At 36.3% G+C, this 24,050-nt stretch overlaps 14 protein-coding genes across 14 annotated transcripts; 7 read left to right on the top strand and 7 right to left on the bottom strand.

Moving 5' to 3' along the window:
- Positions 1-50: 50 nt before the first annotated feature.
- On the bottom strand, positions 51-1,586 carry FDP41_007703 (uncharacterized protein; the record flags this gene model as incomplete). Its single annotated transcript, XM_044711477.1, has 2 exons — positions 51-1,216; positions 1,424-1,586. 2 exons carry the CDS (start codon positions 1,584-1,586, stop codon positions 51-53), a joined length of 1,329 nt encoding a protein of 442 aa, XP_044568501.1.
- A 192-nt stretch (positions 1,587-1,778) lies between these two features.
- On the top strand, positions 1,779-3,031 carry FDP41_007702 (uncharacterized protein; the record flags this gene model as incomplete). The annotated part of the gene is made up of 2 exons (XM_044711476.1): positions 1,779-2,044; positions 2,110-3,031. 2 exons carry the CDS (start codon positions 1,779-1,781, stop codon positions 3,029-3,031), a joined length of 1,188 nt encoding a protein of 395 aa, XP_044568500.1.
- Positions 3,032-3,090: 59 nt separating this feature from the next.
- On the bottom strand, positions 3,091-4,127 carry FDP41_007701 (uncharacterized protein; the record flags this gene model as incomplete). Its single annotated transcript, XM_044711475.1, has 2 exons — positions 3,091-3,908; positions 4,037-4,127. 2 exons carry the CDS (start codon positions 4,125-4,127, stop codon positions 3,091-3,093), a joined length of 909 nt encoding a protein of 302 aa, XP_044568499.1.
- A 1,003-nt stretch (positions 4,128-5,130) lies between these two features.
- FDP41_007700 (uncharacterized protein) lies at positions 5,131-5,661 on the top strand (the record flags this gene model as incomplete). Its single annotated transcript, XM_044711474.1, has 1 exon — positions 5,131-5,661. The coding sequence occupies one exon, from the start codon at positions 5,131-5,133 to the stop codon at positions 5,659-5,661; it is 531 nt and encodes a 176-aa protein (XP_044568498.1).
- Positions 5,662-6,462: 801 nt separating this feature from the next.
- Positions 6,463-8,736, top strand: FDP41_007699 (uncharacterized protein; the record flags this gene model as incomplete). The annotated part of the gene is made up of 2 exons (XM_044711471.1): positions 6,463-8,482; positions 8,585-8,736. 2 exons carry the CDS (start codon positions 6,463-6,465, stop codon positions 8,734-8,736), a joined length of 2,172 nt encoding a protein of 723 aa, XP_044568497.1.
- A 157-nt stretch (positions 8,737-8,893) lies between these two features.
- Positions 8,894-9,856, bottom strand: FDP41_007698 (uncharacterized protein; the record flags this gene model as incomplete). Its single annotated transcript, XM_044711470.1, has 1 exon — positions 8,894-9,856. One exon carries the CDS (start codon positions 9,854-9,856, stop codon positions 8,894-8,896), a length of 963 nt encoding a protein of 320 aa, XP_044568496.1.
- A 75-nt stretch (positions 9,857-9,931) lies between these two features.
- On the top strand, positions 9,932-10,988 carry FDP41_007697 (uncharacterized protein; the record flags this gene model as incomplete). The annotated part of the gene is made up of 2 exons (XM_044711469.1): positions 9,932-10,128; positions 10,502-10,988. The coding sequence occupies 2 exons, from the start codon at positions 9,932-9,934 to the stop codon at positions 10,986-10,988; spliced, it is 684 nt and encodes a 227-aa protein (XP_044568495.1).
- Positions 10,989-10,996: 8 nt separating this feature from the next.
- FDP41_007696 (uncharacterized protein) lies at positions 10,997-12,478 on the bottom strand (the record flags this gene model as incomplete). Its single annotated transcript, XM_044711468.1, has 1 exon — positions 10,997-12,478. The coding sequence occupies one exon, from the start codon at positions 12,476-12,478 to the stop codon at positions 10,997-10,999; it is 1,482 nt and encodes a 493-aa protein (XP_044568494.1).
- Positions 12,479-12,844: 366 nt separating this feature from the next.
- Positions 12,845-14,197, bottom strand: FDP41_007695 (uncharacterized protein; the record flags this gene model as incomplete). The annotated part of the gene is made up of 2 exons (XM_044711467.1): positions 12,845-13,731; positions 13,921-14,197. The coding sequence occupies 2 exons, from the start codon at positions 14,195-14,197 to the stop codon at positions 12,845-12,847; spliced, it is 1,164 nt and encodes a 387-aa protein (XP_044568493.1).
- Positions 14,198-14,399: 202 nt separating this feature from the next.
- FDP41_007694 (uncharacterized protein) lies at positions 14,400-15,232 on the top strand (the record flags this gene model as incomplete). Its single annotated transcript, XM_044711466.1, has 2 exons — positions 14,400-14,689; positions 14,950-15,232. The coding sequence occupies 2 exons, from the start codon at positions 14,400-14,402 to the stop codon at positions 15,230-15,232; spliced, it is 573 nt and encodes a 190-aa protein (XP_044568492.1).
- A 131-nt stretch (positions 15,233-15,363) lies between these two features.
- On the bottom strand, positions 15,364-15,929 carry FDP41_007693 (uncharacterized protein; the record flags this gene model as incomplete). Its single annotated transcript, XM_044711465.1, has 2 exons — positions 15,364-15,636; positions 15,825-15,929. The coding sequence occupies 2 exons, from the start codon at positions 15,927-15,929 to the stop codon at positions 15,364-15,366; spliced, it is 378 nt and encodes a 125-aa protein (XP_044568491.1).
- Positions 15,930-16,137: 208 nt separating this feature from the next.
- On the top strand, positions 16,138-21,351 carry FDP41_007692 (uncharacterized protein; the record flags this gene model as incomplete). Its single annotated transcript, XM_044711464.1, has 2 exons — positions 16,138-17,149; positions 17,285-21,351. The coding sequence occupies 2 exons, from the start codon at positions 16,138-16,140 to the stop codon at positions 21,349-21,351; spliced, it is 5,079 nt and encodes a 1,692-aa protein (XP_044568490.1).
- A 360-nt stretch (positions 21,352-21,711) lies between these two features.
- FDP41_007691 (uncharacterized protein) lies at positions 21,712-22,185 on the bottom strand (the record flags this gene model as incomplete). Its single annotated transcript, XM_044711463.1, has 1 exon — positions 21,712-22,185. One exon carries the CDS (start codon positions 22,183-22,185, stop codon positions 21,712-21,714), a length of 474 nt encoding a protein of 157 aa, XP_044568489.1.
- Positions 22,186-23,434: 1,249 nt separating this feature from the next.
- Positions 23,435-24,028, top strand: FDP41_007690 (uncharacterized protein; the record flags this gene model as incomplete). Its single annotated transcript, XM_044711462.1, has 1 exon — positions 23,435-24,028. One exon carries the CDS (start codon positions 23,435-23,437, stop codon positions 24,026-24,028), a length of 594 nt encoding a protein of 197 aa, XP_044568488.1.
- Positions 24,029-24,050: the final 22 nt, after the last annotated feature.

The following is a 24,050-nucleotide window of genomic DNA, read 5'->3' as shown; positions in this document are numbered from 1 at the left end:
TAAACTTTCACACACAAATGATAGCTACCCAATTATTTCTTTCATGATTTTTACATTTCATGAATACGAGGATCGCCTTCTCGTGGGATGTTCTTCATCATGGCCTCAATAAATGTAACAGAAGAACCACTGCCACCAAGATCTGGAGTCAAAATCTTTGTAGAGGCATTCTTGAGTGTTTCGCTGAGAGCATATTTAATTCTTAATGCATGGTTCTTCATTCCCATATATTCTAACATTTGAACCGAAGAGAGAATAAGACCAATTGGATTGGCAATCAATCTACCAGAAATGTCCATGGCAACGTGTCTATTACCTTGTTCGAACACTCTAACACTGTTCATATCATCAATATCGGCAGCATTAAATCCTGCAATACATCCAGGTCCACCAACAAGAGCCGACGCAGTGTTACTGATAATAGATCCATAGAGATTAGGTGTGACAACAACACTGTTCGTGAAAGAGTTGGGATGCTTTACCAGTTGCATGGCAGCATTATCAATAATTAATTCACCATATTCAACATCTGGATATAACTTTGATACTTCCTTACAACATTCAATGAAAAGACCGTCCGACTTTTTCATAATATTGGCCTTATGAATTGCTACAACTTTGTTTCTTCGTGACAATTTAGCATATTCAAAAGCCCATTTTGCAATTTTCAATGATGCTTCACGAGTAATAATTTTCAAACTTTCAACAACTCCAGGTTGCACCTCATGTTCAAGGCCTGAATATTCGCCTTCAGTATTTTCTCTTACGACAACCAAATCAACTCCTCGGAATGGTGTGAATACGCTATCGGGTAAATTTTGTGGTATCTTAATTGGAACAACGTGTGCATACAATCCATATTTTAGAGCCAACATTCTGTCAATTGACTTGCTAACATCTCTCGTCATAAATGGTCCCTTCAATACAACTTTGTTATTAATAATGGACTGATGTAAATCCGGATAGTGAATTTCTGGATCAATTTGAGACCACTTTTCCTTTCTTAAATATGAGTAAGCTGTTCCTCCGGTTGGATTTGTGATTTCACGACGACGTTTATCTTCTTGAACAATACTTCTTGTTGGGTTTAAATTACTATCAGAACCAACACCAAAGAATGAACCAGTGACAAGGTGAGTATCCCATTGAATTGGAATTCCAGCATAGTGGAACAATTCACATACACAGCTACAAATTTCAACTCCAATACCATCACCTACGTAGTGAATATGATTAATATGAAAGAGGTGGTATTGAAATTCATAGCACGGATATAATATTATTATTATTATTTGATATTCAGTAAGATAAAGAGTTGAGTGTTTTTCAACATCCAAGACATTCATCATTAATAAAACAAAAGGTGATATTAAAAAGCATCATCATCATACATCAACCATTAATTCTTCACCAATGATCTTACCTGGTAGCAAGGTAACCTTTCTCATTTCATTCTTCTTCTCTTGATCTCCCATTGCTGAGGTAGAATAAAAGGCTTTCATCAACGGAGCCAAATTGGCTTGATGTGATGAGACCAGAGGCGTATGATGATAATTTTGAAGGAAACGAGAGACTACTTTTTTCATTTTTTTTTGAATAAAATTTTTGAATTAAATCTGGGTATTTCATTGAACATTAATGTTTTTTTAGTGTCGGTGGACGTGTGTTGAACGAGGTGATGGTTGTTATTATCATTACATAATTATCAGTAATTTCTTTCACTATGATGTGGGGATGAGACTTTTTGCTCCGAACGTCTGAAAACATTTATAGAAAAAATGCTAACCTCAGTAGGGGTATCATCATCACCTCGCTGTTCATTGTTTTTAAACCCGAATGATCATCAAGGACATTTCAAAACACGTGGTGGTTATGCCAGTATCATTCAACCGAATAATTTTATTACTGAAATTATTCATAACGTAGAGTGTTATCCCTTTAACACAGTTGAAAATCATCAGAATTATAATTTCATATTATTCGGGGGAGACGATCATTTCTATTTGAGTGTTTATAAAGTGGATCATATCAGCAAGAGTGTGAGGTAGGCTATTTAAATTTCGAACAACCAACAAAATGAAAAGATGATTGAATATAATTTGTTGAAAGTGATATTTCAAAACCAATATTTATGGAGTCCACACATGGCAAAAGAATTACATTTCTAGCATTTGCAAATATGATTGAAACAGATTATCTGTTGACTTTTGCCGTTGCAGATATTTCAAACACTGTTTCAATCTATCAATCAGAGAGGAGAGTTCACTCTGGAACTACTCTTTCCTCGAAGCCTATCGGAATTAAGAAAATTGCCAATTTTAACTCACATAAATTGCCACTAAATGGATTGAAATTTGTGAACGGTAGTGGAGATGCGAATCGATTACAATTAATAACTGTCGGTGAAGACCATAAATGCATTCTCACCTCTTTTGAGAGCAACAAATGTATTAGCAAAACGATACTTGAATCTTTTTCTGCGCTTTCCTCTGTGAATATCCGAACTCCAAACGAGGTTGTAATTGGTCAACACTTTCCTGCTACATGTCATATTTTAGATTTGAGAGAAAATAACACCCGTTTAAAACCTTCTCTATCTTTAAAGTATGGTAACACATCTGCAAATTTTACGCTTCATGACTCGGATGTGCATCCGTCGAAAAGTGAATTAATTGGATGCAGTATTGGAACTAATTTTTGTATTTTTGATTGTAGAGGAACCTCATCCTCTGTGGTCCATACTGAGCTCGCGCATTCATCAAGTTTTTGCAAACGATTCAGATGGGCAAATAATCCAACGCAAGAACTATTCGCAACCACAAACCCGTTTGACACAATCAAGATTTGGAGTTTAACAAGTAGCAGCTCATACGATACTAGTAAGCATGTATTACAAAGCAACAACATCTCCTCTATTTTGCTTTCCACTTATAAACAGAGTCACATCATTGGAGGAATAACTTGGACATCGTCTTTTCCAAATTCCTTAATCACTGGTGGAGACAGAAAATTAAACAGCTATTGTATTTAGCTTGACATTGAAAAATTTTACTGAACATAAATTACACAAATAATCTTGACGAAGGGTATTTATATTTTCTGTTTCAATTTCATCAAGTCATGTTCATCATCTCGGGAATAAAGGCCCTCTCTAAGAGTTTTGCTTAATACCTCTCTTGCCTTTTCAAATTTGCCAGCATTCATTAGCCAAGTGGCACAATTTACTGCAAGTCTTCCCATGTTTTTGGTTTTTCTATTTAAATAAATATTTTTTCGAGATTGACATGTGGCAATATAAAAGAGAGAATCATAGCAAGCTGCTGCTTCGTCTACCATCTTCAGCTTGTTAAAAAAGAAAGCCAAATTATAGACTGCTTTGTTATAAATTTCTTCGGATATAGATGGCTTAGACAAGCAAAACATAATGACTTTTCGAAAATAATAGAGAGCTTCTTCTGGTGACTTTCCAGCAACATCCAGATAGGTGGCATAATTTAACTTAAAAATGATGGAATAATGTTCCTTTTCCTCTTGAGTAATTTGCCCTTGTTGAAGACTTGATGTTAGAAATTCCTTTCCTTTCTTAAACAGTGACTCAATGGTTGCATGGGATGGTCTAGGGCCGTTTTTTTTCATGGAAATTACAAGTGAATATATTCTATAAAAGATTATGTAAAATTTGAATTCATCTTTCATATTAGGATTGCTCTTGATGTAGGCATCACAGCCATATTCTGCCAAATCATACAAATCACCTTCATGTTTTTTCCTTTTTTCATAATATTGCATCATTAAATGTACAAATTTTTCGGGTTCTAAATTTGACTTTTTATAATATCGGACTGGTTCATGAAGGTCTAATTTATGATTGTATCGTCGGAACGGGGCTTCTTGTAACTGCTTTTCATCTGAGTGATTAAATATTCAAACGAAATGATCATTGAAGGTAAAATATTAAATAATAAAATGATGATGATGAAAAATTTGATTAAAACGCATTCGGATCACATGGAGGCCCGATCCGATCAATACTTACTGTATTGAAACTGAGAAAATATTAAATGTGGATCTTTATCAATCTCCTCCATACTTCTTGGACCCGATGATACCTGAACACTTTTGCTCATTTTTTTTCTGTTGCTAGCTGCCCGCATATGGCCGAGTGGTTTTTCTGGAACTGTGGCAGCCAACTGGTCCAGCGTTCGAATTCCAGGGGTTGCTGCTGTTATCGTGAGCAGTTTAAACACCTTTACTTCCGTGGTGCCTGCTAGGAAGTCACTACGTATCTTAGTTCGGCTTGTAAATAATGTACATAAAACCATCGAACAACGTTTATCATCGAATAAACCCATCCCTGAATTTTTTTTCTGTTGCTGTCCATCTTATGAGGTTTCACTCAAGAACATTTCCTTTTTGTTTCTATTGGCGGTCTTCCTTTTGGTTGTGACTTTTGAGTGACAATTTTGATTTTACGTTACTGAACTTGTTGACAATAGATTCATATCCACAATCACCAGGCATAACAGCACCCTCCATAGATGATTCTATTTCATCTTTCATGAGAGTCATAAAGGCACTATCTTCGACTTTTGGACTACAAGCCCAATAGAGTTTTCAAATTAGTATTTTTACCTCAATGAGGTAATTTAATTAACCAGGATCGACGGATCGGATCGGCCCGATCCAACGATTATTTTTGAACTTTCTATCAGCCAATTCAATCCCAAAATCCGATCTATTTAAATTTCCTCAATGAAATTGAAAAAGTAAAAGAAACAGCTTGAGGTGAAACAAATCTGTCCTTCCAAATTTTAATTTGAAATATGAAATTGAAAATTTAGGGTATCACTTTGACAAGTTGATTTTCTTAGACAAATTAATTTTTGCTTCTCCGGTTCCACATGGACAGTTGAGAAAACTGTAGGATAGGAGAGACTCTGCATTCAAAATAATTTTACAATATTTGGCGACTTTTGTGAAACTAAAAGAAGAGTCCGACGAGTCTGATGATGACAGTAAAAGCGACCAAAGTGAGGATGATGTTGTCGCTTCTTCAAATGCCGAAATATTCTTGGGTTGGAATGAAGATTTACATTCTCTCAGCCTCGTTTGCTCTTCCATTTTTCTCAAATGCTTTCCTTTTCAATTAGACTGTTCAATTCAGAAGGTCTTCAAACATGTTACGTCCTTAAGGGACAATCTTTCCAATATGCTTTCCATTCTTGTGTGCGTTATATCAAGTTGAGATATGGTGCCATTGACTACAAATCTTTTGTCTCTGCTCGATTTTCATTGGATGGAACGGTTTATGAACATTTTGCACTAGATGACGAAGGCAGTTCTCCTTATTTCAAAATTACTAAATTTGAAAAAAAAGAAACATCAACACAAGATGAGGTAACAGTCAACTGTTTGAAATGTAGCAATGGAAAAGCAAACATTACCAAATCTTTCGTAAAGGAATTGGAAATCTTGTTTACCAATCGTGATTTGCCTGAATATCTTTCCCACTTATTCGACACGTGGAAAAAAGAACCAGCAGGCGAAAAGAGGAATAAACTCGTTGAAGCTCTCATTAGATGCCTTCCATGGGATTCCAGTTGGAATTGGGTGTTCTTTTCAGATCAAGTCAATGTAGTTGATCGGATCAAGTATGCCTAGTAAGAGATTGATCTTTGCGGTCAGATTCGAATCGTTGGAAGTGGAAAGTATGCGATCATGACAAATTCACAAGAAATCGACAGGTTTGAAAAGTTTCCTTCATGATGCATCAACCAACTCCAAACATTCACCCAAAACAATGCAATAATAATAAAATTTACAAGTTGACCCATGACCGTTGAACATGAGTACTTTACGGAAAGACATTCATTCAGTTTCGATGATAGTTTATCAACAACTCTCCTGAGAATGCATTCAAACTTAGAGTGCATTCTATTGTTGAATAATAATGATAACCTTAATAATAATCATATTGAGAGCTTGTGAAGATCATGATCTATTCATACTTGTTTTTCAAAGTGAGTGCCACAAAACGAAAATACTGATTCAGGATCTGTATTCTATTGTATTTTTGTGAACCCATATGATTAAATTCTCTCCAATGGTGTCAAATAGAACATCACCATTATCTTCACAACACAAATGGTTTGACACAGGTACAAGTTCCATAATAAATAATTCATGTGTCCAAAATTTGTTCACGGTTGTTAAATGTATTCGTAAAATAGAGCAACCTTACCTCCTCAGATGTGAATCATGAAAGTTGACTGATTCTTCTGCACCAAGTTGTGTGAACGTAATCTTTCGGGATGCATTTTTTCCTTATTCTCTCTCATAAATTCCGTGTGTCCTTAAATTTCCAAATCGAACAACGTCAAAGGTCGAACAAGATATCCCTCGCTGTCATTTGTCATCATTTTCTCAAAGAAAAAAAATAGCGCTCAACAAAACTCAACCTGAATGCCCTTCAAAAACTTTCTCAATTCCATCGTAAATAGCAACAATACGGGTGGTTCTAGCCACACGACCCGAACTTCTCAATCACACAGAGCCAATCACATGTTCGCCTTGTTGAACCCTTCCGGACATTCCACTCTTATTGAAGATGGAATGATTCATATCGACAATGATAGTACTTTAAGTGCTCATCATCACCAACAACAACAACAACAACAATTAATACAAGGAAATTCTTCTTCAACCTCCTCTCGTCATTTTCCATTACAACAACAACAACCATCAACAACAACAACAACAACAACAACATACTCATCCGCCTCAACCAGTGGTGGCAGTGGTGGTGGTGGTGGAGACCACACAAGTAGTAGTAGCGGTCATTCAGTCGAAGAAATTGAAATTGTCGCCGAAGACCAACAATCCAATGCTTCTCGTCAAGAATTAATTGTGACAAGTGGCAGTGGTGATGGTGATGGTCGTCGTGATGACACATCTAAAAAGCAAAAAGGAAGAAAAAATTTGAAAAATTCCTCGACAAGGCCAAGTCGATCCCGATCCTATGACCATCTTGAAAGTGTTGCAAGTGTCACCACGAATAGTACGACTGCTCTTGATTTGATTTCAATGCCACAAGGAGAGGCCTCTTCTTCGAATCCACGCGTGAATCAAATGTCATCATCATCGACAAGTCAACATCAAATGGATCGACATCTTATCGAACATGATCGAAGAATTCAAAGACAAATTGAATTGGAATCAAAGAAACCAAAACGAGTACGAGTGTTAGTGTTGGGATCTGGAAAATCTGGAAAGAGTACTCTCATTCGAAAAGTGAAATTAATTGACGGTGACTACACGTTAGAACAAGCCAATGAATTTAAAGCTAAAATTTTAAAGTTTGTGTTAAATAATGCCAAATATGTGATTAAGAATTCACCCAACACTGAATTGAAAGATAATATCAAGAGAAAGAATCAATTACTGCAAATGTGGAAATTTAATAATCAAACCATGAATGGCAGTGCTGGTGGCTCTAACATCCAAAATTCGACAAGTCTCACTCCAACATCTACTTCTTCGAGTCATGCTATTCTTGGAGCGAGTGCGAGTGGTAATAGTAGCAGCAGCAGCAGCCATGTCCTGTCGAACAATGACAACAACTCTTCTTCGAATAACTCACCAGGTCTCACTATTTCACAACCACGAAAATCAATGTCGATGACAGATTCTACTTTGAGTCGAATTTCCTCTTCACTTGGAGAGTCATCTCCAATTTCACATCGAGTATTATCACCACCAAGTACTTTAACACAACAGCCATTCATCGATGAAGGTCAGAGAATTACAAATACCTTTTTGAATCCTGAAGCAGTTGAATTGTTTAAGAGTTTGTGGAGAGATAAGTGTGTAAAAAGTAATTTTGAGCAATTATGTTTGAATAATTCAGTACTTTATAATGCCAAATACTTTTTTGATAAGATTGACACGATTGCATCAAGAAAATATGTTCCATCCTCAAAAGATATTCTCACCACATATATTGCATCAAATGCCATAGAGACAGTTCAATTGAATTATACATTTCCGTGTGAATTTGTGGATATTACGGGACAACGAAATGAAAGAAGAAAATTCATTCATTCACATTTTGATAAGGATTCAGTGTCAGCCATTGTATTTCTCGTGTCATTGACAGAGTATTGTGAATATTCATTTTCATTGTACCCTTCATCGAGAGATCATGACAATGACAAACAAAAAACAAACCATGAACAACAGGATCCTCTACATTTTCAACCCACTCAACCAAAAGAGGACAAGCACATCCTTTCTTCCAACATGCAAAATTCTCTTTCTCTCTTTAAAGAGATTTTAATGTATTATAATGATATGCCAATCATTTTACTTTTTACCAAATTGGATATTTTCAAGAGAAGAATTAAGAGAGTGCCACTGAATGTGTGTTTTCCTGATTTTGACTATTCTGGAGATCATGTATTTTTATACACTAGCTTTATTGCAGGTAAGTTGTTAAAACATGAATGTTGCGTTGTGACAACTTGTTGCGCAAATATATGTGACTTGTTCGACATCGTTCGATAATTGTTTGCAACACTTCACACAGATAAGTTTATTAATGTAGACCCAACACTTCGACAGCGATGTTTGTATACTCATTTTGTCGACTTGGTCAATGAAGATACTGCACAAATGGTTCTCGATGACATCAAAGACATTATCCTTCAAAAGACATTGAGAGATCATGGCCTGTTTTGAGGTAGTGGCTTTGTTTCAATCTTAGTGCTTAGCAATAGGAGGTCAATAAATAGGACACATTTGCATGACTGTTGTTGCAATTTTTGGAACAATTTTACTAACCAAGAACAACTGACTTCTTCGAATAAATAACGCTTTAACACGGTAATCCTTCACCTTAATGTTGCTTGGTGAATGTGTCATCATCGTCAAAATAATCCAATGGTTCAGCATCCTCCATTGTTGGTGTTGCTGATATCTTGTTCGGAGATGATGGCTGTTTTGGCTGACCTGGATTGGTACGTGCCAACACTTCTTCCTTCTTTCTATAATATTCAACCCTCTCCTTTTGAGAGAGATTTCTATAATGAGCTGCCTTTTCTTCTGGTAGATTTTTATACAATTCCGCAGAAATGAGGTTCCATTGTTGCACATTCAAGTCTGGGAATTGTTCCTTCACAGATGCGAATATATCCATTTTAAAAAGTATGAATGGTGGTCTTGGTTTTTTGATTAACTTCCATTCTGGAGTAGTTGCTTTTTTTTCAGCCTTTTGTATTTCTTGTAATTTTTGAAATTCTTCTCGATACTTGTTTTTTTCTTCATCACTTAATAGTTTCCATCGAGCAGAAAGAATTTTAGCTGTCATCAAGTTGAACCGTCCTTTCACATCGCTGTAGAGATTGTCATAATATTCCTGATTTGCAAAATACTCTTCTTTAGATTTTTCCCAATTTGCTTTAACATAAAGACAATAAGTGGAAGGTAATCGATTGTCGCCCTTGATGCTTTTGGGGACAGTGTTTTTTAATCGTCTTGTCCTTTTCTGCAGACGTTGTAATTTTTCTTCGAAAGATGTTGGTTCCCCTTTTGTAGAAACATCCTGGTCCGGTGCTACCACTGATAAATTCATTTCCTTCAACTTATTGAAAAGTTCGGATTTCTTTGGATGCCTTTTTTGAGAAGAGTTGTTGTTGTCGATATTATTATTAAATCTGGTATGATAATTGTGATGATGATAGTACTGGGAGATGATGAATGAAAAACGAGCGGATGATGAGAAATTCATCAATACGGACGTGTGGGTCCATGTTTTGATGTTGTGCAAAAGAGAAGAACTCCTTCTAATAAGAGAAGGCATTTTTTTTAATCTGTTCAAGATATTCCTCCCGCTCAAAATTTGTACAAAATTTAAATCTCAATAAAAACAATAACAATGATATCCTCACGACCATCACCACCAATCGATGAAGAAACAACAACTCGAGAAACCGACTCGGACTCAACGTCAACTCTTGAAGTTGAAATTGAGTACCATCGACCAGAGCTGAAAGAGTTTGATCCTCGGATGCTCTCTCCTCCGAAACCTCTGTCCTTCAAAGATAAAGTTCGGAAACGAATACAAACAGGGATGTATGTATTGTTGTTGTAGGGATTTTCGAAGTATTGAATCTGTCTTGACTTGTGCTTATCAATACTCTTCTCCATAGTGTAAATATTTCTTTATTTATTTGGGAAATGATTCTTTCGATCATTTCCGTTGTGATATTGGGAGTGTATTTTCAAGAGTGTGGAAGTTGTGACCAACCCATATGGTCGTGGCTACTGGTCAACACCTGTATGTCTTTTGTATGCACATGCTTAGTTTTGTTTTTGAAAGGAAAAAAGTAAGTTGAAGAGACTTTGAGAATCAAAAGGGTGAATCTCACTCCACATACGGTTTTTATTCTTCAATGTTTAAAACAACAACCTTTACAAGAATGGTGGTCATATCTATACTTTACAGCTTTTTCAGATCTGGATGGAGTATTTATGGCATTGTGGTGGTGGCTAGAGAAACTAGTTGCGTGGGTAAGAATGCCAATGGAGCTCATATATTTTCAATTGTTTCAGTGATTTCAAACATGGTTCAAGTGGTTGTGATTGTTCTCATTGGAAGCTTTTTGATTGGTCTTTATGTGGCCAAACTAGTTCAAAAAGATAAGAAGAAAGAAAAAGGGCAGTACTCACAACTGGATGATCTCAGCTCATACGTCAATCAATCCGTTCCACTCATGGAAGAAGACTCTAAGGCGTCTGAAAAGCATGAGGAAGAGTTGGAATTGGAGTCAAGTGTCCACAACCTTATCATCGAAAATAATTTTTCGAGCAATGGCTGTTCGTTTCCTGTCGATGAAATCATCTTGGAAGATGAAGTCAATCATGAGGATATTGCTGTTGAGCATCTTGACCTGGATCCAATCGATGAAATAAAACTAAAGTTTAACTTGTAGTGAAAATGTTATTTTTCAAACCATGATTTGCCTTCCATAGATGTGTCTGTGAATTGATATGACGATGACAAGGTAGATGAAGATAACGAGCGATTCACCATATTTTGCTGTTCCTCCAGAATTTTAACAACATTCATCAATGAGTCCTCATCATAAACTTCCCCTTCAGAGTCTGAGGTGAAAGAGGTGTCAGAAATAAAGGAATCAGTGAAAGAGTGTGGCTTGTCTTCTCGTTCTGGAAGTTTCTCAGGTTGAGGGGGTGGATGAGATGGCTCTGGAAGCCGATCCGTGCTCGACGAAGTGGTGTCAGCAAAAACCAGTAAATGGCGCAGGTTATTGGCTGTAGATTTATGAGGACTCTCGTCTTTCTTTGCTTTTTCTGATTTTTGAACGATGTTTAACAAATCCGAGTCGTCAATCGTTCTATCAATTCGCCGTGAGCTTATTGAGCTTGGAGAAGCTTCTTCTGTTTTTTTGATGGTTTTCTTTGGAGTTGCCAAGTAGTCCAAGAGTGGAGAACGCCTCTTGTCCTCTGAAGAAGAACTGTCAACATAATTTTGCGAGCCGATCCTCATTTCTCTCACTCGGTTCATCACGTCATGATAATCCTCAATTTCTTTTGGCACAGGATAATTCGATGATGATGACTTTTTCGACCGTTTCCTTTTTACATCCATATTCGGTAAATATGGTTGGTCTTTCTTTGAAGTGGATGAAAATGAACGCTGATCCGTTTCTTGAGTGTTGGTTGGCCCACTCGAATTACTAAGCACAGGTGATATCTGAGGAGGTTCATTGTTTAACATCAAGTTAGAAGTGTTTGTGGCTACAGTTAATGTTTGAATAGGTTCTGGTTTAGGAGGCTCCTCTGTTTGAACTGAGGAATCCTTCTTTTCCTTCTTTTGAAGAATTAAAGACATTCTATTAATCTCCAATTCTTCCACAAGTCTCTCAAGCCTCAATTTATCTTTTTGTAAATTCCCTATTCTCTCGAGCATTCTCTTGTTTTCCTCTCTTAGATAATTAGTTTCGGATGCACGTTCTTGTTGTTCTCGCTCTCTCTCTGTTGCTAGTTTTTCAATAATTTCATCGCTTTTTTCTTTCAGCCTTTTGAGTTTAGCTGCACTGGTGTTGTATTTTGTTTTTAGTTCATTCGATTCCTTCTCGAACAGTTCTTGTTGTTGCTGATTTTTCAGCACAAGGTCTTCATTCTTTTTCACCTCTTCTTGATATAATTGTTTGTATTTAGATGCTTCTTGATTACTTTCGTCCAAGGCTCTCAGTATTTGGGCCAGCTTTTGTTTATCGGAAAAACATAAATCCATAAACCCAATCTCTTTCCTGGGAGCTGTTTGATTCAAATAATCTTGAACGGAGAGAGGAATTGAAGTCATTGTCCCTCCGATTTGATTATTGTTCGAACAAGATTGTTGTTCCGATATTGTTGATGAAGAAGCATCACCCTGAAGGAGATCTTTGAGTTGTTGCATTTTTTGAGTTGTGGTTGAAAAATTGTTTATATTTGGCGGGTTCGAAATTTTTAAAACCATCAACTAACAAAGTGGTTTCAAAAGAACGTTTAGAAAGGTCCTTCACAATGAACATTACTTTGTAGCATGCACCTAATCTGAATGTGTCACCAGTTGTGGCTATCTGGATCTCAAATGATCACTGATATTTGTTGAGATTAGTAATTGAGATTAGTCATCATTCGGCTATGGAATACAACAACATCTTGAGGTTGGTGTTTAGCGGAAATATTAATATGTCATCTTTTGCTATTTTCAAGACCAACAAAGCAAGCCTTACATTATTACTTCCTAAGCGTCGCATTGTTTCTGTTTTTTGGAGATAATTTATTCTTTTTTCATTGCGATATCAGCAATTTTGCTCAAATTAAGAGATTGAGATGAAAAGGCTCGCATTTGGTCGCAAGCATTACCCAACTGGTTGGCAATCATCAAGTAATTAAGTTGGTTTGGTTGCTGGACAGACTTGAGCATAAATTCTTGTTCTTCTTGTGTTTTGTCCTTCTTCTTGGCTACATATTGCTTTTGTTGAGCCAATTTCTTTTGATAGGTCTGATAACGATGATTTTCGTGTGACAAGCCATCGGCATACTCAATAAGACTCTCCAATCCGCGTGTCAAGAATTGAGTGTTAGCCATATCTAAACTATCATAACCAGCCAAGAGATGAGAAGGTTCATCATTTTCAAAATCCAACAAGAAAGCTTGCACCAAGGCATAATTGTGAATTTGAATAGGAAGCTCGTCGAAAATATCCTTATCAGAAAGATTCAATTTAGCCAAAATCTCTTGTGTGAGTTGAATGTTTTCAATGGACTCTGGTAAGTTTGCTTTTTCAGTTAATACTTCAATATCTTCCTTCTTGTTCTTATTCTTGGTGTCGTATTTCTTTTTCATTGTGGAAAGCTCATTTTGTTGCAAGTAAGCCATTTTAACAGCATCAATAAATTTGTCAGAAAGACGATATGCCTTGATGAATAACTCGCCACGTCTTGTTCTTAATGGGTCAAATACCAAGTGAATACATCGCTTATTTCCAAGAGTTCTTTGATATTGATATTGGTTGGCAATAGTTGTAGAATTCATAAAACTATCCATATATGTTGATTGATACCATCCGACAGTATTGTTGTCAACATTCACATCGGAAAGACCTTGCAACATTTCAATTTGATATTTTTCATCTTGATCACTTCTTTCCTCCTCAGTCATGTCTGTTGTATATGTGTTCATGTAGTGTGGATGAAAAAAGTACAAAGCCGAGAGAGCAAGTGTAACCATTTCATGATGGTGGTAATGATAATTTTGGTGGTAATGGGAGGAATAAAATGATGGTTTGATTCAATATTGAATCGATAGGCAAAATAAATCAAAACAAAATAAAAACAACTTTGAAAACATACTATCGCTATAAGATGGGAATGGGAAGCAATTGGTAATTTCCAACACGCCACCATTATCCAAACCTAAAAGTTGACCAGCCACTTGGATAGGAACCTTTTCGGTACAGTGATTCATCATCTTGAGCAACACCATGGCATCAATGCTAACCTCGCTTACGTGAGGAGCATTCTCCATCTTGCTGATGAAGTCTTTGTCAAACTCCACCGTTTGCGAGTCGACCTGAACATTTTGAGCTTGAGTGATTGTGGAGGCAGCGGATTGCTTTGTTTGACTCATTTTTTTCTTCAAAAACTCTAACAGCATGCCAGGATTGAAAGTATTGGATAATTTATTGCACAAAAGGTTCTTGTTTATTTAAATTATTATTAGTAATGCTTTAGAAGCAACATAAATTGCTATATTAATATTAAATAAAAGATCAATTCAAACACCACGATGAGAGTAATAAAGCAAAATATTTTGTGGTCATCAAATAAAAATGATGATGAATCGTCGAGCTGTGATGAAAGGTGTTGCGAGCCTAATCCCAAAACGTTCAGCAACGGCACAAATTGGTGGCAACAACACCAGAATCGCTGATATGGGACCTCGCGTTGAAAATCCACAACAATTGAATCAGGATGTTCCTCCACCAGGTGGTTTCCCAGCAGTGAGAGTCAGAAGAAATGCTCCAAATAAGTTTTGGTCGATAGGAACCTTCCTCTTTATTACAACAGCAGTGATGAGTTATGGATGGTATCGTTATTATAAGTGGTTGAAGAAGAAAGAGTAAGTGGTCATGGCTCTCTCATGATGAAAACCAAAATTTAAAACAATATATTCCCACCCATCGTGATGTCTTTCGTCGAACACAAAATCATTGGAAACGTTCTGATTCTTGAACAACACAAACAACATTAATCATCGTCATGATTTTTATCATAATTAATTATCATCAATGTGGATGACAATTCAATTCGCTCCATCATTTCATCATTCATTGGGAAAAAACGAATGATGACATTACTTGATTGTTCCTTCTTAAATAGTGAATTAAAGAAGGAACGTGAAGTTTTGGAGTTGGCAATGACACCTTTTCTGCAAGCCGAACATGATATTGCTTTTACATTGCAAAGAAGAGCCTTTTTAAAGAAGGTTGAGGAATTGATGAAAAATGAACCAGACTTTAACGCTTATGAAAAGTTTTACAATTCTTCTTCCCGTTTCCTTTATCCAGTTTATATCGCCCAACTTCGTCACCTTACTGGAACTGGTGTTTTAGAGAAGGAGAAACAGTTTTATGATAAGGCAAAACAACCAGCACAACAATAATATTATTGCTGCTATTCGAAAAGTGTCTCTTAAATGTAAAACTATTACAACAAGACATGCAACAGGTCAACCAACACGTTGTGATTTAAAACAAAGGGCTTTATGACATTTTTAAATTAAAAAATAATTTCCTAGTTTCTCTTACCACCACGTCCTCTACCACCTCTACGAGGTCTATATCCACCACGGGAATTTCCTCCAGTTTTTGATTGTTTCTTAATTCCTCTCTTTGAACCCTTCTTTTTCCTTTCAGGGGGTTCCATTCCTAGTCCAGAGTTGATTTGCTTTTGCAATTCGTCAGCAGCAAATCTTTCTTTACGTTTCTTAATCTGCTCCTTATCGGTCATTGGATCCGATGCGCTTGAAGATGAGGAGGCTGCAGCATTAGAAGTATCATCGCCCTTCTATCGATAGAAGGTTGACGCCACAGTTTCATGATAAAGATCACCGTCATTTTGTATGATCAAATTGACGTAAAATTTATCATTGTCATCATCACGATCGAATAAAATCCACAAATTTTCAGTTTGTATTCAAAAGAAAAATCAAGTAATCCGAATTAGAACATCATCAATAAAGTAATGAAACAAACATTTTCGTTTGTGAATTTCTTCTTTCTCAGCGCTGCTCTTTCCTCAGAGGTCATAGATTCAACCTTTGTTAAATCTGAGACTGAAGTTGTTTCGTTGTTACTCATTTTTTTTGTTTGAAAAAAACATTCAAAGCTTCGTCTGTGATGCTTGATCCAGCAGTAAGGTTACCTAATTCTAATAAAGCTTGATGAGATGACAAGGAATTGAACATTCTAATTGAAACATTAATCGTTGAGTGCATATAACCGTTCAAATTTTAGAATAATCGATTCGTCCGTAAACAAAGAGTTGGGAAAGAGAATATTGGAAAAAATGTCTCCTCCCAAAAACACCCCCAACAACAGCGGTAATGGTCTAACGCCAAGCACGACCACCACTGCCAGCGACAATACTCGTTCGGGTTCGCCCGTGGTGCATCCGAGGCGACATTTCCACTCAATCACTTCATTTGTTGGCAAAAAGATCGAGGCAGGTAATCAACAAACCAACAAATTCTTTTCTTCTCTATTGTCTGCACTTCCGAATCCCAATACTCCAAAGGTTGTTCCGAATGTAAAAATTCCTCTAGTGAATGAATTGAAACAAGCTAATTCTACAGTAGTGAAGAAAATCAAACAAACAACAAAAAATCAAAAGATTGGAATTTCATTTTCGGAATGGATCAGTTTTAGAAAACCAAAACATGAAACGGAAGAGTCGAACGTACGGCAGTTGTCAAAGACATCTTCTATGAGTAGCAGTATGGATGAAGAGATTGGTATTAATCTTTCACAATTGCTTTCACAACTAGATGACTTGGATCAAGATGATGACATGGAGAAGTACACAAGATTCGAAAAGATGGAAGCTTTCCGAATGTGTTTGCAATGTGTGTACATGCCATTGTTTCCTCAATTGTCTCTTAGTAGAGATGACAAGCTTGAAACATCCAATGATATTGACCTTAATCTGCTAAAGCACACTCTCAAGGCCAGTTTTTCTGGTGTTGTTAACGAGAGAGATTTTAATGAGGCTTGGAGAAATATTGACAATCAATACTTTCCATTTCGATCGAAAAATACGATTGCTCAGAACAGTGTTGGAAGTGACCTTGTGAAAAATGCAATTTTATTTCGGAAATATTTGGCGGAGAATGATTTGAATCCAATGTACAATATGAAGAAGTATGCAAACCAAGCAGAATATCAGAACTGGAAGAGAGATGAGCTGAATCAAATATCCATTTTACTCAACACCATTGATCAACAACGAACCTCTGTATTTTTAGGAAGTTTTAATTTGAATCTAAATATGCTCACACTTTATATTCAAAAAGCTTTCAAAAGTAGGTACAAAATTGCTTGGTGTTTGTATTATTTATTTTATTACTTTTTTGATTCTTTCGTAAATAATGTGGCATACTTATGGAATTTCAAATATTTGCCACAAACCACCCCATTTATTTGGAAACATTGTTTAGAAAACGCCACCGACAAGCGTCAAATATTCTACAAGCTAAGCTTTGTAAAACATGTAAATACTCCACCAATTGTGTTCGAGTCTGACAAAATCGAAGAAGATGGAATGATTGTAAATGGAAGAAAGGATATTTCTCTCCCCACTATTCAACACCAAATTACAACCTCTGTCGAAGATCAAGACATTATCATTGATTTTTACCACTCGCAACTAAAAGGTTTGAAAAAAACACATTTTTCCACAGCAAAAATTAGTTTATCCAACATTATGAGAAAAGTATATGACGAGGAGGGTATTTGGGGGAGCACCAAATTTTCAAATATCATAGATTGCTACTCTACCGACTCTAGCCCTTCTAATGAGAACATCATTGGATGCTTATCAATATCTGGTGATGTTGCTTTTAGGAGATACCCTAAAAACGCTGTCGTGCAAACAGACTTTTCGAAAGAAAGCAGAATTGATTGGATTGAGCAATACAAAATTGTACTCCAGTACCTCATTAAGGCAAGAGAAAAGTTGAAAGACACTCTATGTGAAGCATTCTTATGCCCTAGCCAAGCATGGATTCTGAATGACTTTGAGAAGCGATATGGAATCACTGAGACGTATAAGCGATTGATATATTTGGAGGTATTCGCCTCAAACATCAAATTGGCTATAACATTCTCAGAAGACTTACAAAAATGTTTAGAACTTCTTGATAATAATATTGAGAGTAAGCATTTTCAAATGACGCTGTCAGAGAGAAACAGATATTTTGATTTGACAGAAATTTTGGTGAAAAAGATTGAGAAAGCTCTCAAGAAATTTATTTCCATGTTTCCAAAGAATCAGCCATCTGGAGCTCTCAAATCATTTGTGTTTATTCACCACCTTCTCTGCTGTGAATATAACAATCGTATTAGCGAAAATGATTACAAAAAGAAGCTCAAACACATTATCAACACTGCACTTCAAGATCATTTGGATTTAATTCTCAAGGATATCATGACAAGCTTGGGAATTGATCAAATTAATGGTCCGGTATTGGTAGAATTGTGCAAAGAACTCGTGACTGTGATTGATTCAATATTCTATTACTGTGGAGTTTTTCCATTTGAAACATTCGAAATGGATTGTCTTCAATTCTATTATACAAAATTTGAATATTTCATCAATGAATGTAAAAAGAATAATACCATTAATGGATTTTACATGCTCAGCTTGTGTAGTACCATGAAAGCTCTTCATGAAGAAATTCGAAATGATTTTCCAGAGAAAGATCTCGAGAAATTCAAATTTATCGATTGCCAAGCGCTCAGTGCTGGTTATGCGGATCGATACATTGGAGAATTGAGAGACGTGTTATCAAAATGGATCAAACAGTCGATTGCCGTAGATACTTTTAATCCCGTTACAGAAAGCACCATGCATAGCACCTCTGTCGTGGACTACTTCACCTCTGTGAATCAAGTCTTTGAAATGTTAAAACAATTGGATTTCTCAAATTCAGATTTATTTATGAGATTCTCCGAGTTGGTCATTCAAATCACAACTACCGAATATGCGAAGAAACTCTCAGATTTGTGCCTTAATGAAATCCACACAAGCCAAACCATGAGTAATCAGTTAGAATCGGAAAAACGATCCTCTGGAATGCTCTTCAATCTCATACCAAAAGCATTATCGAAAGGTTTATCTTCTTCCTCTCAAATTAATATTCTTCCGATTGGAATTTCCAAACAGTTTGTGATTCGCCTCAATGATATTGAAGCCTGTAGACAAATGTTACGAGATGTTGTTCAAACCATTTTCGATAGTACTGCATGGCAAGAATATGAAGAACACGAAGATGCACTTTTAGTTATGGATGCCACTGAAGATGGTGACATTGACTTTGATGCTCTCGAAAAAAGGTCCAATGAAAAGTCAAAAATGATCGAAGAAGAGTTCCAGAAAAAGTCAAACATGACCATTCAAAAATTCTCAAAGCAATTCAACGAAATGCTCTTCGATTTGACATTAATGACAGCAAACATTTTTCAAGCTTCTATTCGAAATACAATTACACATATTTTACAAGAAGCCAAAAAAGACCTACAGAAAGCATCGGGAAAAACAGAAGTCCTCAAACTCTTTCAACACAAATCCGATAGTTTGCTTGAAAACACTTTATTTACACCAATATTAACCCCCGCACTCGAAGTCCTCTCTCAAAATTGCTTACCTGAACTCTTCCAGAAAATTCTCGAACGTCTCTTTACCATTGTAGTTGAAGAGTTGTCTCTCATGTTATTTGATCCATCCAATTTCACAAAAAAGCAACAAGATCGAGTATTTCTCACTCCTCAACAAGTCTATGTATTGGAATCCATGTTAGAATTATTTATTATTTATTTCTGTGGAAATGAAGAGAATCAAAGTAACAATGATGACTCTTGTGGCATCTTTTCAAAGGCTTTTGTCAAAAGTAAGAGCATGTTATTGACCAAATTGTGCAAACTTTATAATCAACCGACCGAAAAACTTGAAATTCATTTGCAGAAACTTTCAAGCAAACCAATATTCGCTGAGAGATATCCCATTAAGGCATATCACATTGTCTATGTTCTATTCTCAAGAAAGAAGAATGATCAAAAAGCTCGAAAACTCTATCATGAGAATAGTGATAAGGCCAAAATGCAACGACTCATTGCCAAATTCAATATTTATGCAAGATATACCATTGTAGAAGGTTCTGTCAAACTTCCATTACTATTCAGTGCCACTTGTTCAGACTCTACGAAATATGCAGCTGGAATGTTGCATGTGGCTGGTACATTTCTTCTTTTCGAGTTCAGATCTTCAAATGTTTATCATCGAATTTCATTGCATGATATTACTACTATTCACTTGACAGAAGGAATGTTCTCACGAAAGGGAATTTCCATTCACTTTAATGATTCCTCAAATTCTGCCATATTCGTTGGCTCCACGTCGAATCATCAGAAAAATGGTGTGAAATTTTATTTTGCTGAGGAAGGATTGAGAGCATCACTCGTGGAATGTCTTCAAAATCAATTCAAAACACTGAATAGAAATGATGTGAAATTTATGAATGAAAATACTACTCCAAGCAGTAAGAGTAAGCCATTTTCATTTCCATTATTTGGAAAAAAGAGATCAATCACTTCAGAGTCGAGTGATTCCATCATTTCCATGAATGATAATGTGCCAAATGATGATGAAACTGAAGAATCCAGAGAGGATGTCATCAAGAAGAGATTCGATGTTGCCATTGATGAAGCATGTATGTTAGATTTTTCAGCAAGTGTCAAAATGGTACAAGATGCAACCTTCCAAGCTTCTATCTTTATTTTCACAAGTAGTTTTTGTGTGTATTCTGTGGCAGTGAGTGTGTGTGAAAAATTCGCTTGGAATCGAGTTCAGAAAATTACATGCTCTCCATCCGATGGAAGTCTACTCCTTTCACTGAAGGACTTTGGCGACATGACGATTTTCAACACACCGAAGGCAAATAATCTGGAGTTTTTGAATCAATTCAACAAGTGGAAATCCCTCACTGAAAATGTTCAAACCAAAAAATCTCAAACTCTCAGTTTGGAAAATTTATTGAACTTAACCGAAGAGCAAGCCAATCGATACTTTTTACAAAAGTTTCAATTACACAAGATCAGCTCAAAAGAGAAACTCGTAACGTACTTTATTATTTGCAATCATCAAAACAACATTCCAAATGGTATTGCCTTTGTGGCTGAACAATATTTGTGTTTTGAAATTTTGTTCCAACCAGAAGCCAAAGATACTGTCATTCCATTCACAAGTATTCACAGTGTGAAACAAAAACAACCCACAGAAAGTCAATTAGGAATTATTCATATTGAAACCACTCATAAATTGAGTTATGATTTGGTTGTGATTCATTCTGCCATGCCATTCGCTTCTCTCTTTCAACTCATTACATCAAAAACAAAACGTAGTCAAACCTTTTCACTTAATCCCTTGAATATGATTAGTATGGGAATGGGTGTGATTGGAAGTTCGAAACCATCTGGAAATTCAAATGATGAACATTCACAAAGATAACAAAAGAGTTGACCATGTTTCATTCAACAAACAAAACAATTTTCTGAGAGCATAAGTTATGGAGAGAAGGATGATGACCGATAAATGGGTTAGACTGTAACAACTGAGAGAGTGTCGTCCAGCCGACTTTATTTATCGAAACCAATTCGATCGAGGAATCACTGCCAAGCTACGCCAAGTACAACACACGGTACAAGATAGCCGTGAAGAGGCAAAGCGAAACCATAAAACGTGATACTTTTCTCTCATGAAGAATGAATGGAGCGATATTCAGTCACTCGATAAAATTGGTGACTTGTGGTTTGAAAAAATATTTATATATCAGAAAAGAGGATTTTTTCTGGGCTGAAGGGCCAAAATTCACAAATGATTGACCTTTCCCATGAATAAAACTGTTTCGGTTGGTTCATGCATAATGATCAATCCGAATGGTCGATTTGCAATAAATTGATGTTCTTTCTTGGGTTCGTTGGAAACTTTTATGCATCTAGACATAATCACCGCAGTGGCAGCTGCTGCCTCTGTTCCACTTTCATCGACCTTAATGACAGCCTTGTGAATGACATCACTAATTTGAAGTGGTTCACGAGAGAGATTTGAGAAATCGGCTTTCAAGAAAGCACTCTTCATGAAGAAGGGAGGCTCTTGAAGAATTTCACTCAAAGAAGCCTCAAATTCAATATTAAACTTTGGAATGTAGAGTGTTTTGAGTTTGATTCCTGTCTTAGTAGAAAAGGATTTAGGAGTAGCTACTTGTTGTGCAAGAAATTGATCAAATTTCCTCTCTCCTTCGAGTGTCACTTTCTTTTCATCATGTTCTTCATTGGGTAGCATGTTGAAGAGCATCATAGAGATGACTGGCGAACAAACGTTGAGAACCAGTCAATACTAAAGAAGAACTCGAGGAAGAGGAGGAGGAAGAGGATGAAGAGCTGAGTGAATCATGATGGGAAGAAGGATGGAAGAGCATGATTGATTTTTTCTTCTTGTGAGAGAGAGCAATTATTTGGTGTTCGCTCTGGTGTTGACCAAGAAAGAGTGTTCGCCATCAGAGATTAATCAATCATGAACATGTTCGAGTGCATGAGATTAGAATGAAATCTTGGGCTTTCTCTCTTAATTGTGTTGAAAGTCCCTTCTAATATTACATTTCGGAGAATTCGAATCAAAAAAATTAATTGTGAATCATTGATGATGATGCCATTTGGGTTCAAACGCTGTTTTTCTGGTGATCAGTGACATTCTTGTCATTCCATTCGATCATTGTTGAATGCTCATCAATAGTCTCCTACCTTGGGAATGACCATTTGTTACTCCTGTCACTACTCTCACTTGTTGTGAATTCCCATTCTCTTCAACTGGTTAAATGTCCATGTCCATAACAATAGCCAAATTATTAGTAGTAGTAGTCTTCATCACCTTTTCCATTTTCAGTGCACTCCTCGATAAGGCATGTTGTTTTCGATCTTGCATTTTCCAATCCTTATACGATGGAGTGAGTTGAAATCTTCGAAAGGTATCTCTCAAATTTCTTACTAATGCTATAAAATCAATATCATTTGTAAAATCATCCGATTGGACATAGACATCTTAACATGATCCTTGTTGACGCCATTTATGAAAAATCGCTTTGGATTGAAAAATTCACACCGAAAGTTTTGCATATGATCACTCACATAGAGATTGTAACTATCATGACACAATGTTCGGTACAAGGAGTCTTACACTTGACGAGAGAGATTTTGTTTGAGAGTGGGTTTGATCAAAGAATTCGAATGAGTAGCACCACTCTCTCGTCTCTGATTTCTTTCATGTCACAAAAGAGTTGTGTAATGAAAACCACATTTTCAATGTTAAATTCACTTTTTGTATACAATCTCATTAATTCAAAACCTTCAATGTCCATGAAAAGTCTCGACAATTCTTCACCCAACAATTCAAATCTAGAGTTGTGATCTTGTCTATTGGAATATCCATGTGTTGTTGTGGAATGCTTATCACAAATTCTAATTGAGGACAAATGAGGTCTGACATTTCATCTTTACATTCTTGTCTCCATTTATGTTTCGGAACTTTAAAAAAAATGCTTTCATCCAAATGGACTCGATCATCATCATCCCTAACATTCTCCCACGTGATGATAATGTCTACAATTTCAAAACTACCACATCATCTTCTCTCTGCATTCCGTAAATTCGGAGTGAATTCCACGACAAGCACTTATTATGGTAATTACTCGACATGTTCTACATTACATCATGATGAAAATGCAATGGTAGCCATGGAATGGTATCGGAAATTAATTAAAAAAGCATCGTTCATTCCGAACCAAGCAAAACGAAAACAAATATTACAACAAATTAGAAAGGAATTTAAAGATGCCACTCAAGTTTCATCATCATCCGATTGGATTAAAAAAGCAGAGCAAGCTCTCCAATTTTTAACAATGATTACACCAAAAACACCAACATCCAAACAAGCATCCACTCCTCAACAACCCCATGATGGTATTGTAAAATATGTAAAAATTGATGGCGAGTGGGTCGATGTAAGAAATGTCGATCCTGACAAATTGCAAAAAAGAGATCTTGCCTATATGAAAGGTGGATCAGAAGATAGTTTTGCTCAATCAACACCTTTTTCATGTCCACCTGGAGGATGTGGCAGATGTCAATAGCCTCCCATTTTCATGGACGCGT

The sequence above is a fragment of the Naegleria fowleri genome (genome assembly GCF_008403515.1).
Source record: "Naegleria fowleri strain ATCC 30894 chromosome Unknown tig4, whole genome shotgun sequence".
Classification (NCBI taxonomy): Eukaryota; Heterolobosea; class Eutetramitea; order Acrasida; family Naegleriidae; genus Naegleria; species Naegleria fowleri.
This window is presented reverse-complemented; position numbering and strand designations above follow the sequence as displayed.